This window comes from Ischnura elegans, chromosome X, assembly GCF_921293095.1.
Source record: "Ischnura elegans chromosome X, ioIscEleg1.1, whole genome shotgun sequence".
Taxonomy (NCBI): Eukaryota; Metazoa; Arthropoda; class Insecta; order Odonata; family Coenagrionidae; genus Ischnura; species Ischnura elegans.
The window spans coordinates 20,288,696-20,304,870 of record NC_060259.1 but is presented as its reverse complement, the minus strand read 5'-3'; the positions used below and the strand labels follow the sequence as shown (position 1 = coordinate 20,304,870).

Genomic DNA, 16,175 nt, shown 5'->3' with positions numbered 1-16,175 from the left:
CTGCAAATGCGGCCAAGATGGAAATGACATAAACCCAGGTCATGTAAAGCTTGACGTGTATGATTGTCTGATGCTGACGATTCATGTTGTTTACTTATCTAATTTTACATTATATTTCCATAAACTTTAATGCTCGTGAAATGGGATTGATGTCAACATTTTTGTACGATATTTTTAAGTATTTAAATCATTTAATTTTTCATTTACAAAGAAAATATTTAATCAATTGTTTGAGGCGTCACTTGATGAATTGTCCCGGTACGGTTTAAAGGACTTTAATAAATGCTCGTCCCAACCTCGTTAGATCACTTCATTTTTTTAGCTGTAAACGGCTGGTGTCCTAACACCCCCTGCCACACGCCTTTTGGGCGGCTTGTGGGGTATTATGTAGATTTAGATGTAGGCCTGATCAATGATGATATCGCGTGTATGAAACCGATCGTCCAAAATAATGAATATGTGAAATTTACAAAGTTATTATCATTGAAAAGGAAATATCAAAGGGGGGGGTTTCATTGTTTCCCTATGCTTTTGGTTACTGTGCAGCCACCCAGAGTCCTCTTTTTCATACTTATGTAGACGATGCAGGTGACTTCAAGCCGAAGAGTAGTTTGCCATCCTTTATATGTAAGCGTATCGAACTCAGCCTCCCTTAGTGCTGATGTTATCATTATTTTTTTCGCGCAATATCTTTCATTTCACTAGTTATTTGATTTGCTATTCGGTCAGAGAATCCATTTGCTGATAAAAGTGTTTCCTGTTTACTGGATGATTAACAACAAAAGGTACAAGCGTTTTCAGCAACTTTTCATGGGAGAAAATTGAAAGATAAATTGGTTTTCTTCGAACCCAAATAAAAAGAAATACAAAGTGTAATTTTTTTCGTACATTTTAGCTACTAAACACAGGAAATATAATAAGAGGCGTTTTTAAATCTTGCTTCCCTTAATGGGAACTTAAAAGAACGATAAATAATAGAAAATACAGCGCTTGGTCGAGCTGAATATTTCTTAGTTCCCTCCGTGATTTTTTGATGCAGAATACCTTCAAATTTTATTTCCCCGTCAATGTTCCCGTCATTTCATTTTACTGAAATTACTTGAGCAGAAACTGAATTCTTCTAAAAACAATGAATGCAGGTACATTTTACCATAACCGTGGCAAAATCGAACGCCTCATTCACCGAGGACTTATGAACACTGTCTTGAAATTAATCGAGCAGTATTTTCAGACATTTTGAACATTTGAACCAAAGGATGATAAAGATACTTATACGAGCTGAATTCATTGCCATATTGAATCATTCATGACTAGGAATCACTCCAACGAAATATAGAAAATATTTTATTCTCAGATAAACTTTTCAATGGACAAAGGCATTATTTAATAGACACAGATTTATATTATTATCATCCATTCTTTTTGGCAGACACCGTTGATGAAAACTAATATCGAGAATATTAGGTTTAAACGTGCTTGCTGACGTCTTTGGGCTTAGCAGTGGCAAAAAAGCACAGTAAGGCGTTACTCAAAAAGAAAATCAATCAATTAAAACTAATACTGATCGCAGAAACAAGTTATCAAAGAAGGCATTTATTTTTTAACACTTCCAGTACTGTTCTACATGTCTAAAGCTATATCTTCCGAGCATTTAATAAACGCCAATTCAAAATAACAATTCCTAGTAATTATGGGCCTCCATCATTTCAATTGGTGCTATGATATCGCTGCCAAGTATTGCAGTCACTCCTCCACTACGAGCAAGTGAATAGCGCGTGTTGATAGTTGAGATTTATTATGGGTTAACAAAATAGTGTTTCTCCTTAGTTTCTGTAATTACGAGGCATATTATAATAAAATAAATATCAACATTATCTCAAAATTCCTCAATGACGTGTTTTGAAACTCAAAATGTTATCCTGTCCAAGATCTTATCATTTTTCGGAGGATGTACATTACAACATCATTTTGGGAGGCATTTTAGCGCATTATTCCTCCTCCAGTAAAAATTTATCCTCTATAACCAAAACTTCAGACAAAAAGGATTGAAGTGGAGAAGTATCTAAGGACTAGTCGTACGTTTCTTAAGCTTAACTGAGGGCGCTGTTACGAATACCTATTGCTGAGAAATGGAAGACATCTCACAGCCTTACACATAACTTGCATTTTAATAACCTTAATGTGATCCAAGTCGCAAGAAGAAGGGCGTCAAAATACCCAAAAGGCTACAGTTACAATCAGTGATATAAGAATATGTTTGTTGCAGTTCTCTAATTTTATGACCTATAGGAAATTCGTGTTTTCATTTTTACCTCGGCACTACACATCCGACCGAAACCATACCAACGAACACGACTTTTCCCATTCCTCATTGCCATATTAGAGCCAAATAGGGCTTTACTTTCTGCTAACCACGTATCACCATATGCTATGTGACTCAATTGAAGACCAATCTATGAAAGGAGGAGGAAAATGACAAATTTGTATTTAATATACAAAAGAACGAGGTGGCGGTGTAGTAACCAAATTCCAAGGCTAACAAAGGAACATGAACCCCTTACATGTAATGGTAACTCCATTAAATCTAATGTAAATATATTTCTCTGGAAATAAACGATACGTAAAAATTATCGCAGTCACAAACCAATTACATCCATTGCATAATATGGGATTTTGCTCTTCCGATCTTTGTTACAAACGCAGAAAATTACCAACCCTCTTATTTACATTCACTCTGGGGTTCCGCTCCGCAGGCACTGAATGGCAAGCAAAAATTGCGACCGCTACCGAGGACAGAAGGCTTCAGAGGATTGTACAGTGTAGTATGTACAGTGTACATACTACAAAAAACAAGTGCCCAGACAACAACCAAATTTTAAATGCTTGCCATCCGCCATTATAATAGTTGATTGCGATAGTAGAGGGCCCCCGAGTAATTGAAATTATCGGGACCAGAGTGATAAGGGGAAGGTGGGAAAGAAACATAGCTCCGCAAATAAGCGCGGAAGTGGCCTCACCGGAGGTTCACGCACTACGAACGAAGTAGAGCCCTTTGATCAAAAAACATATGAATGCATATTACAATTAAATTTAATCCGCCAATGTCGACATCCAGACCCTCTGCAAGATGAGAAAATACAACAGCCACCGCACCAACCGGAAGCCAATTAGTTTTAAACTAGTACGGGAGAACCAACAGAACCATAGAGATTTGAGCAACCATGGTACAGAAAAGGAGCTCTTAGAAATACTTAGAAAAATATAGAGCGAAGATGCTTCAATTTAGGTGTATCCGTGTGACCATCATCATCATTCCCTCTACCTTTGATCAAAGCTAAGAATTAAAAACATAAATATCGTACCTCGTAAAATATTACCCATGCACAACATTCGCATACTCGGAAATAGATACTGGTTGATTAGCCAATACAGAAACAATCCTGAGGAAATTTACATAAAATGAAATTAGCTGTTCCGTTAATTTAGACCATCAGGCTATGGTGATAGATAGCACCGGATGGCCATATAAATAGCATAGGCACGAGCAGACTCCATCCGATTTATCAACGAAGATCCTTAACTTTCAAATTAGTTCCCAAAGTACGCACAAGATTCAATTTCCGCTAAGTAGCTTCAGCGTGGAGCGGGCGTACCCTTAGACGACCGGAGCGCGTTTCGCGTCTTCCTTTCGGCCTTCATCAACAAGAGACGACTTGCAAAAGTTACTGATTTTAAACAAAGTTTGACGTAGTTCATCATCTTAAGCTTGTAACGAACAACTCTGCTGCAGGAAGCAATTCTCTGGATAATGCATGAGATAAAGGATGCAGATACAATAGTGAGGTTTAGGGCTGAAATATACCATCTTCATCGCAACAGCAGGGCATAGTTTTCTCAACGGATGGAAGGTATATTACCCGTAGCATACAGATAAGTAAAAAGGTGGTATGGGAAGATAGGTATCTTAGTCATACTTGCAGATTCGTAAAGAAAGGTTAGTTCAACAGGCTATCCACGAGTTAGGAAACCACCCCCTGAGATCTCATGCACTCTAATGAATGGATCATAGATCATGAATTGTACTGCCAGCACCTAACGAGTAATCTCGCCTAATCTAGGCAGAATGAAGAATCCCCAGGAAATGAAGGAGATCTTGAAGGGAACTGCATATAAGAGCTCAACTCTATTGGAAAATGGACCACGACATCGGCCATGTGTGTGGATGTAATGTCTCATCACTACCTCCACAGTGTCCTTTCCACAACATTCAGCTATCACCAGAGAATCATCGACTAACGTTTAGTAATAACAAAATATCACTTATTACCCGACTGCTGGGCTAGTTAAGCTGAAAATTGTATGAAATAAGCATCTTAAACGTCACCGAGGTAAATCAAATAAGGGTACCGAGGTAAACCAAAGACTTTTGTTGAGAACATGGAAAAATCAATCATAGTTTCCGTGCTATTCGATAAAAACTTATAAAGTCAGAGTGCAATGGACAAAGATCAACGGTAAACATCCACGGTTAAAATACTACCCATGACTCGACAGTCCCATTAAAACTATTTCACCCACCAATAAGAACATTTTGTTTTCTCTTTCTTTTGCTAAAACACATCACAGAAAAATGCATGTGTACCATATGAGGTCATAACTGTCTAAAGCGTCCACAATTTACTTAACGACACTCCGGTCTGCACAACAGTCCGATATACCGCGACGCGTTCAATGATTGTAAGAGGTTATATGTGTAGAAATATTCGCAATTCAGCGACAAGGCTACCAGTCCTCCTTATATTCCCGAAGAACAATATGAACTATAAAGGACTCGAGATTCCCAAAAAGCGCGTGCACCCGAAGCCGTCGGCTGATGTGCCAGCCATTGAGCTACGAGCGCGGTCGGAGAGAGGGCAACTCTGGGTGCAGCGGCCGACGAGTCCGGGTGCGGCGCTTCCTTCCGCCCGCTCCGGCTGCGGCTCGGCCATCGACTGCGGGTGGCGCGACAATGGTTCGGGCGGCGCGGGGAGCGGGAGGCGCGGCATTGGTTCGGGCGGCGCGGCTCCTGCGCCTTTGTCGGCATTCTGCTCAATGCCGCGTGACTAACGCCGGCTCCGTTTCCATTCCAAACTAAAGCTGCGTTTGCAGTGGCATTCTTTTGCGCAGGTTACAATAGGTAGAAGTGTGATATAGCCAGAAATTTTTCGGAAATGGGAAGAAAGTGGCTGCCGCATAATGGCAAATATGCATATCCGCAAACATCTTAAGGGCGTGATGAAAACATCCGCATTTATTTCCCGAAATCACTTCCAGAAAAAAACTGGTATTAAACTTAAAGTGTATACTCAGCTTATTCAGAATGTTTTAAAAGGAAAGCTCATGACGATATGATTTACTTCAACATATGATGATTCTCGCCGGATGGATAGCAAAGGAAACATTTCACATGGAACAATAATAAGATCCCCATTGAGAAAGTTTTTGTAGTTAGTCATCGCAAAACTGCAATTAATTTTGTAAAAAGTGTACTTAGTTTTTTCTCTCGAGTCCATTATCGTCTTCTACAGCCAATCTTTATGTGATGATTTCATGTAGATACACCACTTGTCGCTCGTTTGGTGTAAGAACTTAATTATTCATCAAATGAATGGACTCCTTCACAGTTTCCAGATATCGCACGGTTCGCTTAAATGCATTGGATCACAAAAAAATAGGACAAACAGAAATGTTTAGGGTTTTGAGGTAGCCAGATTAACAGTTTTTGTACACTTCCCTATCATCCCGTGTCCGCAATTCATGGTCAATTGCTATACTAAGACATTTTTAAGATGCCCGTGAGTAACCATTGTGATTGCCTTACATAAATCCCATCGGATAGTAGGCGGTAAGGCGGCACAGGGGAAAGAAGATGTCCCCGTGCACTGAGTGTGAGAAATCCACATGTCCAAGGCTTGGTGCGGGGTGAGCTCTATCCTCATCTATCCATACCAGCCTTGCAGTTGAGCCACTGAGTGATTGAATCGGGACAATATCCCAAGAAGGGCAAACGAAAAGGATAATCCGCACGTCTTACGATTGGATTCATCTCTGAATGTTCCGCAATTTTAAGGGGGTTATCTCATCGACGGGCATTAGTATTGGTTAGTGAAATGTTATGATGGAATCGAGAGAGAGAGAGAGATTGACCGATAAACATGATGGCAGAAACATCACGAAAATTGAAGTCGCGAATTCAAGAAAAGCACATGGCCAGTCAGCAAAGTTTATATAAGAAACTCTTTTTCCATACGTATAATGTGCTGCTTAAAATATCATATGAAATTTTATCCACGGACGGATACTTCACAATAAGTAGTATCGGTGCACAGAAAAAATTAGCAAGGAAATAAAATCTCCTGTAACGAGAAAGATATTGATATGAACTATCGTCCTCATATAGCCGCCAAGTAGACTGACTCGTATGGCAACAATAACCTATTCCAACTGCTGTCGACTTTCTCGGAAACGCAAAACACCCGGTTATCCAATGCTACCATTCCATAGACTTTTACAAATATGTGCTACTATTCGTAGCATCGAAGAGTATTTCAATTAGTAAAATTGCTGTATTTATCAATAGAAAAAATATCGAGTAACAAATGCTGTAGCCCCAAAAATACACATGAAAATTGTTCAAATGGAAACCTTTTCATGTCGTTTTGTACCGTTTTGAAACTTCTGGAATCAATTCCGCATTGAACTGAGCCTGTCTGTGGAGAGAATTCCCTTATCCCAGACTTTACAGGAAATTCAAAACCCCAAAGTAGGACTCATCTCATAATAATCATATATCTCCGTCATAATATCTCCAACACGCACCTTCTTTTCTTTTGCATTATAACGGCTGGAGTTCTAACACCCCCTTCCACACGCCCATTGAGGCAGCTTGCGGAGTAGAATGTAGAGGCAGATAGATGAAAAATATGCATAAAAATTTCCATCCCGAGTTGACTCATACCGCCTCTGAATTCATGGCTTCAATTTCCAGCCTCTGGCTGCAGAGAGTTTTCCCTGAGTTTTCCGGAAATTCAAAACAACCGGTTTTCCCCCGGCCACCCCTCATCAACACACAACACAATTCCTTCTTCCGCCGGAGGAGTGAAAGAGGAGCAGGCGAGGAGCGGGGTAGAGGCGGGGGGGGGTTAGGGGGGCGCCATACCGCTTCCCCCAAACTCTTCGCACGTTTCCAACTGTCTTCTTAAATTACCGCCATATTTCCTTCCACTCCCAGTCCCTATCTATCCCCAGACGGATTTTACGACTCCGCGCTTTCACATTTATCACGCGATATATTTTCCATGACGGCTCCATATGTTTAGATTACAAACGAATTCCCGAATGAAAACGGGAGCGGGATTTAGGGGGGGGGGGGAGGAAGAGGGGGGCGAAGGGGGGCAGGCGGGGGCGGAAGATGGATGGGGCGGGGGAGGTGCTCTCGCTCCAACAGATTCCGGGGTCCGAAAAATGACTGTCGCCATCCGTGGGGGAGCTAAGCGGCGCGGCGGCCCGTGTACTGAAGAGCCAGTAGGCCGCGCATTGGATAAAACATTCTAACATTAAGTGATCGTGTGAGACTATGCTATGTAAGTACGCGCGTCGGATGATACTGGCGCGGAATTTAAGTATTTAACAAATGGCCTAATTCAGTGAGCAAATCCTTTTGCTAGTGGGGTTGATGAGGGAAGAGCTCACGTCGTACTAAGTCTAAGACGTTTGGGATTCACTCATTCAGGATACGACGATTTCCTATCATTCACCACTCACATCGAGTAAATTACCTGGGTTTGTCCGAGGGCTTAACGGGGAATTAAACTCGGGACTCATCTATCAGCCCATAAATAACTATTATCCAGTAATCCACCACAATCCCTCAAAAAATAGGCATCATATTTAATTCTAATGGCCATATTAATGGAAGAGAGGTTGAATTGCATTAATACTAGTACGGATACGGCTATTTAAAAACTCAGAGCTATGACGTGAATTTCCCTTCCACAATATTGTCTGAGGCGAAACTGGATATGAAGGACATGTAAACTCGCAACTCCTAGCACTCGCATTTAGTCAAAGTAATTAATTTTGATCGACACTGCATACATGTATCCGAACACCATAATAACACAAAAAATGGGAAAAATAATAATGTGATAAGACGGGACAGACAATGCTATATGGTAAAGTGAATGCATGTTTTAACCGTTCAAAACTGGGTCTGTTATATCGAACAAGACTGGCAATATGTTGAGGGACAGCTGATAGGTGTGATACATTCTAACGACCGCGTTCTGGAAGAAAATAGCACCTTGAAAATACCAATAATTTTTTAAATTAAAGTTCACTGATTTCATCATACAGTGTACATAACATTATTTAATATCTATTTCCTACGAAAGAGACACTTCAATTCACTCATCCTGTGAATGACATAACTTGTAAGAGCGAAACAATTAATTAATAGCAATAAACTTCCATCTTTGAAATTACAATCACAAGAGTCAGGATCTCTCTAATACTTTCGTCTAATTAAGATGAAAATTTCAACAGTGAATGATGTATGAATCCTCTTGAATTACTTCATGGTAGACATATAATTCAACTGGAATCAAAAGCCACAAATTTCCAGCAGATTCCAACTACGCCAAAAATGAATTAATTTTGCCGATGAACAGTTCTGCGAGGTCTCAAATTACGAGGTAAAAATGCCTTTATTGCCAATCAGAGTACCTCATCCTACAATAAAAGACTAAATGACTCGAAACCGATAGTTTTATAGGAATAACGGTGATTACTGAATGAATTTTAACAACAGATTCATAACAAGGCATACCACTAATGAAGAAACGATGATACCAAAAACTTTTATACTATCACGAATCACCAAAGAGACTAAAAACGACTTTCCTAATTTAAGGGTCACTATCATCATGATTACTTGGCTATGTTATCATTTTCAAATAACTTTGACACTAGCAACTGATACGCGAACACAATATTTTCAATCCTCCTTTTTTTCATATCCTCAAATCTTTTACAAAACTCCCACGAATATAATGGCCTGGGCTTTTAATTACATGTACAAGATAAATAGACAGAAATAAAGTGATGACACAACTTTGCCGGTATCCCAGCAAGGTAATTTATGGTAAATTGGCTACTTCGTAGACTTATCATAGATTCTTGACCCATCCGATTTCGCGGCGTAAAACGTACCTCACCCAACTAACAAGTTATCATCCCAAAATTTTCTGACCGTACAGATTAAGTCTGAGTAAACATTTAACTGTGAATCGAGTATAAAAACAATTTATCTCTAAAACCAGAAAATTTCAATTTTATATCCACGGCAGTTAACAAATAATGCATCAGGGAATATGGCAAAAAATATGATCGGTCTGACGGGAGTTACACGCCCCTTCATAAATTCACTTCTGTTGTCAGCATGCGAGTCCAGTACTTTCCCACCGAATGGTAAAACTCATCAATAACGTGGAGATAGAGACGAGGCTTGGCGACTAAGCACTGCGAGATGCGCGTGAGACTGAATTTGGTTTGAGCCGTGACCTCAGAGTTATCATCAATGTGAGACAGTTTCGTTCTCTGCGCATGCAACCAAGATGGAAATGGTAAAATATGAGATTACCTGATTGACTTCGATGGCTGATTACGCAAATAGTGTTTATTTTATGGCGTTAATTACTATTTGGAAATTTATTTTCATCGAAATCAATACGCACGAAGGAGGAGCAATAACTAGATATTAATACAATCCAATTATCAGGATTGCAGTCGCCCGTATTTTACCATTTCTCATAACGATGCCGAATTAAGGATTTTAATGTTATCCTAAGCTTTTGATCCCTGCGCAGATACCTTGAGCTCTCTCGTATTTATTTACTCTAATGCCGTGAGTCGACGCCGACACCCGCACGCGGAGTATGGCAAGGGCAACTCAATCGAAACAACCGTGACGACAATGACGGCGGGTCAGCGCAACGTATTCGCCCAAACGATCCCTCCCTTGACCGTCACACGACAACCCGTCTCACGCACTCATCCCTTGCTCCTCGAGAGCGAAGCCATCAATCCTCGCGGCCCCTCCAAAGGCTCTCCGCGGCATGGGTCGTTGGCCGTCGGGAGGCCGCGCTCTTCTACCCGTCACCCGCCAATGAACCTAGCGCTACTCCGCGCTCATCACAAGACGACTCGGCAAGCATTTGGCTGGAAGACTAAATCCACGAAAACCAAACGAAATGCGAAGTGTAGCGGGTCGATTTTTTTAAAAACAGCTTTGAACGAACATGTGCACATGAAATAGGATACAAAGCGCGGGTGGACCGGAGACTCGGAACTAGGCTTACAGTTATATCCACAGTACATGTCTTTCAAGGTGTCACAGGGGACATAATATTGAGGCTGTACGCCAGGGAGCGTGGTAGCCGATTGGGCTGGGTCACTGACTTGAAGGCCTTGGGGTCAATTCTCTGATGAAGCCTTCAGCAACCATCAAATAATTTCCTCTAAAAATGACGGCCCAGGAAAAGGATCCGACCCCTCATCCCATATCATGAGTGCATTTCACACGAATACGGTTTTTTCAGAATGAGCTTGACCCTAAACTAACCAAAATAGCCTTCGATTTGATTCAGTGAATGGCTGACCAGAATTCCAGGTCGATTCATTCAGTATGGGGGACCATATGCAGGATGGATAGGTTTAGTAACTATCTTCCCCTCGAAAAATAGATAAATATAATGAAAATTGAGCTGTTATCCAGAAGCGCACAATAATTTTTCATTGTATGTGCATTTTCTTTCAGTTTGGCTCGCTCCGTGCTTACGAGGAAGCGTGCAGCGATTCGCTTTGACGAATGCTTCTGTAAGCAATGAGACCATAGAGAAGCCCGAGGAAGGGAAATGAATGAAATATAGGCCATGTATTATTCAACGCAATGGCCGCATATTTCATTTCCGAAGGGTTACGCCTCAGGAGGTTCCCGGGGGCGGGGGGCAGGCCCTGCCAATGCGAGGGGAGAGTTACGGAAATTTTGAAATATATAAAACTCCACGGGCAACACTGAACGTAAAGCCCAGGAACCAATAGAGCCAAATAAAAATCTGCGAACACTATTATACGGACAGCTGCGTTGTTACGGTTGCCTAAATCGAGCAAAACGCACTAAAATACACCAAAAGCAACTTCAGGTAGGATCAAATACATTGGAACTAAGACACTCAAATAAGAGTTTGCAGTCCATTTTTCGGGAGTTATTCATGTAATTAATGCTTCCAAAATCGAGATAAACTTACTCTTCATGCATCTAAACTATTTCCAGTCATCAAAAATGACATGGGAACCTAGTAACCCAAACGAAGTCCCGTTAATCCCGAATAAATTCCCACTAAAGCCAAATAAATACTTTCGGGATAAAAATAGAGAACAGCAGTGTCCCACAGGCCATCTCAGACTTTTGTTTCACTAACCTCGAGTTAAGTAAAACAAATATCCCATATTATGAAATAGGATGTGATGAATCTGGTTAGGCCCTTAAAATGCTCTAGAGAAAATGCTACACTTATTAAAATTAAGAGGACGGATTGGCACGAAGTCACGGGTGCTGGACCATTTACGAATCAGTCATAATTCCGAAAATTTCTAAAGCTGAAATTTTACTCGACTGAAAACGCATCGAAAGAATGCATACATCCTAATGAAATCAATACAGCATACGCTGTAAGTTCACAGATAAATTCTCATCCAAATCGCACACACTATTAATACTATCCGACTTCGATATTGGGGAAGACTGTTACGTGTAAAGTATTGCACATGTGAACACAACTAACATTACTTATAGTAGGCAATACGTTTTAGTAACGTAATGGAAGGGAAAGACTGGTGGATAAATTGAACTATAAAAATTACAAGAACTTCTCATTCCAGTTTCCCTCCGCATAAAACGAAGATTCTTCGGCTTCTTCGAAACTTCAAAGTTGACGAAGGAGTGACAATGGCCGGCCGGGTGTGACTCCTTGACGATGTGCTAAGAGTCGCCTTCACCTGGGAAGGAGCTGAGTCGAGTGATGGAGGAAGACCACAAAGGTTAAATCTCTCCAACAAAGAAAGAACGCGTTTGTCTCACCTCGCTCCGTAGAGCAATTAAGTGCTTCTTTAGCCGTGCTACGGGTGGGGATGAGCGCGAAGACGCGTGTCTGATTAGCGGATGGACTCATTGGTCAAAGTGGTCCATGGTTGAAAGGCAAGAACGAGGCTCTATGTCAACATGTCTCGTTGCCACCCCAACCACAGGCCCGGCACTTATTGGTCGATGGGTAACGTGAATATAATTATGTATACGTACACCATCGGCGCCAATAATATAACATAAGTATTATATCACTTATTGAAAAAAAACAATGATGCCTAAAGAAGAATTCTCAGCTTACTTAATTATGCATTCCATGAGTGAAGGGAATTTGTTATGGCTATATCAGCAGTGGAAAAGGTTGCGAATACACCAAGGCTATGTCAGCATGCAAGGGCCAAAAATGAGAGCGTAATGAATTCATGACAACTAGTTATTTTGGATAAAACAAATTTTATAGAAGCTGAGACAAAACAAAAATACAGGTGTGCCGCCTTTCTTTGAAAGGAACAATAGTATTTCAATTCATGACAAAAAGATATATTTTGAAAAAGAAAACAGATTTTAAGAACTGAATCGACAAAATTACATATATTTTGCCTTCCTTACATTTATCTCACTCGAAATGTAAGGCCATAAAAAGGTAAAATAAATATTTCGTTCATTCTACAAACAACATGTTATTAAAGCAATATTGAAACTCAACATGATTGACAATATTTACAAGTAGTTTTAAAATGATACCACCTTCACGAAGGATGTCTAATAATCCTGAAAAGAAGTACATTTGGTCATTCTTGCATGCACTTACATGCAGCCCTAGGTAGATTCAACCAGACACAAGGATGATTTATAAAAACTAGAATCAAATAAAGTATTGTAATATTCTGGGCAAAGATATGAAACGGAGTTTCTTGCTCATTAGCGCCATTTCTTGACATGCCCCGAAAACTTTTTGAGCTCTTCTAGCCTAATTGAATGAGACTTGAAAGTAACCACTTTTGCCTTTGAATCTCAGCAACATGAACACGCAACTCCACGAGTACCAGTCTTCTTGGGCTCGCCACCCATCTTGCAAACAAATGCTGGACCGCCTCCGTCAGGCAATCTCACGAGAAGACTGAACGTTTCAAATGTTCCACCAAACACGACTCCTCAAACATTAATAATGTTTCTTCTATTATATCACAGAGCAGCAATTGTAAAAATTCTTCAGTGCATCACATTTAATGTCCGCAAAGTCGAACCTTTTTTCTTACTTTTTTCTGATATTCACGTATTATACATACACAATGCTACGATACATGACTATACGGACAAGGTTAATTTTTCCCTAAGAAGTAAGAGAGAATTTCCTCCAATTTTTCATCCACTCCATAATTTGATAGAAAAAAATAAATAGATCTTCTAATCATTAAGCCAGAGACATTCTTACTTGATATCAAGAACCAAAACAAAACGAGGTTTCTAGACAAAAACGAGACGAGGTGGCACATTAGGGGTGGACGGCGGCTCCCAGCCGCTGTCCGTAGAGCGAGTACGGCGAGCAGTAATAAGGGCCGAGAGTGGTGGGGTTGAACGCGCTGTAGGGCGACGCACCCAAGCCAGGCTTAGCGTACGGGTGATAGCGGGCGGCGGACAGCGGGCTCAGCGGTGCCGCATACGAGGCGCGGTGCAGCGGGCTCGGCAGGAGCGCGGCATGCGAGGCCACGGGCGACAGCAGCCCCCCACTCCCCTCGGCACCCAGGCTCGTGTGCGTCCTCAAGTGCTGCAGCAGTTCCTCCGAGCTGGAAAAGCGCTTGCCGCAGTACGCGTCGCCCGCGATCCAGTTGCACACGTAAGGGCGGCCGGCAGCGGCAGCCGCCGCACCCAGCGGAGAGTACGAGGCTGCAGCGGAGAGGTGGTGCGGTGGTGGCGCGGCTTGCGGCATGAGCGAGAGGGCGAGGCCGTACTTCTGGTGGTCGCACTGCGTGCAGCCACTCGGGCAAGCCGAAGGTGCGGCCAGTAACTGCGCGTTATGCACGCTAAACTGGCAGCCCGTGCAATAGGGGTCCTTGCAGACGGGCACTAGGGCCTCGCCGCCCGCAGCCGTCTTGACGCGCGCGTAACTCACGTAGGGGCCGGGGGCGGAGAGGGCTGCAGCGGCGGCGGCGGCCGCGGCGGCGGACACGGGAGGGTAGCCGGGCAGAAGCCCGTGCGTGGAGAAGAAGGGAGGCCTGAAGGCGGGGTTGGCGTCGAGGCCGGGCGGGCAACACAGGGAGCCGAGCGGGTAGCCACCGCCGCCGCCCGCACCCTTGTAAGCACCCAACGCCACGTCCTTCGGTTGGCCGCCGTGCAGGATCTCGAGGCCGGAGCGGATGATGGGACTGGCGCCGCGGCCCGCCGACGAAGCGGGAGAGGCCGACTTGCCGCGCGCCGCTGCACCCTCGGACGGCGCGCCCGCCGGAGACTCTGACTTGCAGCCCGGGGTGCGGGATTTCTTGGGTTCGTCCGAGTGCTCGCTGTTGGCCTTGGAGGAGGGCCTGTCGTCGCGGCGAGACGGCGGGTGCGTGGGTGCGGCGGGTGTGTGCGGGTGGGACGTGGTTATGTTCTCGTACGGCTTGAACACGAGCTTCTCGGCGGGAGGGCTTGGGACTGCCGTCGTGGACGCAGATATGCTCTTCTCCGTCTTAGTGTCCACATTGTTGTTGTCATTGTTGGAGGTGAGAGGAGCAGAGACAGGCGGCTTGCTCCTTTGAGGGGGCTTGGAGTCGAGAGGCGGAATCAGAGGTTTGGCACTCGGGGAGTCCGCACCGATTTGGCTGCATGTCTGGGCCAGGAGAGCCAAGGGGCTCTTCTTAGCATCCAACTAAAATCATAGAAAACAAGCAATAGATGTAAATCTTGAACTTTGAAATATGTCATTCCCCTCCGTTAAATGCAAACACCGAAAATAAATCATAAGTCGGAATTCTATTTGGATGTCACATTAGACTTGAGCGAAAATCATCCACCAACAAATACCGAATTCAATAAATAGGAAAAACTAATATAAGCGTAGCATATACTTACAGTGGTAGGGAGAGGTGATAGGTAATCCGGCTGCAGATACTGGCTGCTCCCCGAAGTCAACATCCCTCCACCGTCCAAAACCACCATTGAAAACACACCTCCTTCAGACCTTACGCTCCGCCGGTTTTCACTGGGCCGGATTGATATCACCCGCGACCCTTGCTTTCACTTACTACAAACGTATTAGTCTGCAAATGTGAGCACGCACTGAACCAAAAAAAAACTTCTCCAGCGTCAATATTTGGATACGGAGCACCGCGGACGAGGTAACAACTCTACTCCACGGACACAATCATCACAAACAGCACAGGCACAAACATGTACGACTAGTCACTCGCCAAACTCACACAACACACGAAGATAAAAAGACGTCTGCAAATACTGGCGACTGAGCGACTTGCGATCTCACAGACGATCCATTGCTCACGACCGTGCAGGTAAACAGTTTGCCTCGGACTAAAGAAGAGGCGATCGAGACGGGACGGGCGGCGAGAGAGAGGCGACCCCAGCGCCTCCTACCTTCCCCTCCCGTCTCCCCTCACGGCCCGTCTCGCCCCCTCCCCTCGGCATGACGCTGCTTTCCCCCGTCAGCTCCCACCTCCCGTGGTGGTGACGATGACAGCCGTGGCTTTGATGCCGCCGCCCCCCCGCCCCACACCCCAGCCGTCGCCGCATCCTCTCATCCCACTTAATCAGTAGCCCCCAAGGGAAACAAGATGTATGGAAGCATTGAGTGTGTGATGTTTGATGGATGACGAGTGACCGGGCTGAGCGGGGCTATGGCAGAGGCTGACATGGGTGGCGAAGAGCAGGAATGGGAGGGGGGAAGAGTGGAAGGGGGAGGAGGGGGCAGAGTGGAAGGAGGAGGAGGGGAGGGGCGGCTCGTTGAGAGAGGTTTTCCTCCGGAAAGGTGTCGAGGCTTGTATTTTTAGCGGCGGGCCTC

At 43.6% G+C, this 16,175-nt stretch overlaps 1 protein-coding gene across 1 annotated transcript; it reads right to left on the bottom strand.

Moving 5' to 3' along the window:
- Positions 1–12,614: 12,614 nt before the first annotated feature.
- LOC124170857 (zinc finger protein Noc) lies at positions 12,615–15,713 on the bottom strand. Its single transcript, XM_046549866.1, has 2 exons — positions 15,233–15,713; positions 12,615–15,029 (listed from the first exon to the last, which is right to left on the bottom strand). Exons 1-2 carry the CDS (start codon positions 15,317–15,319, stop codon positions 13,677–13,679), a joined length of 1,440 nt encoding a protein of 479 aa, XP_046405822.1. The 5' UTR covers positions 15,320–15,713; the 3' UTR covers positions 12,615–13,676.
- Positions 15,714–16,175: the final 462 nt, after the last annotated feature.

Coding starts and splice junctions, on each gene's coding strand:
- LOC124170857 (XM_046549866.1), bottom strand. CDS start 15,319: ATGGTGGTTTTGGACGGTGGAGGGATGTTGACTTCGGGGAGCAGCCAG. Junction 15,030..15,232: donor TATCACCTCTCCCTACCACT/GTAAGTATATGC, acceptor CTATGATTTTAG/TTGGATGCTAAGAAGAGCCC.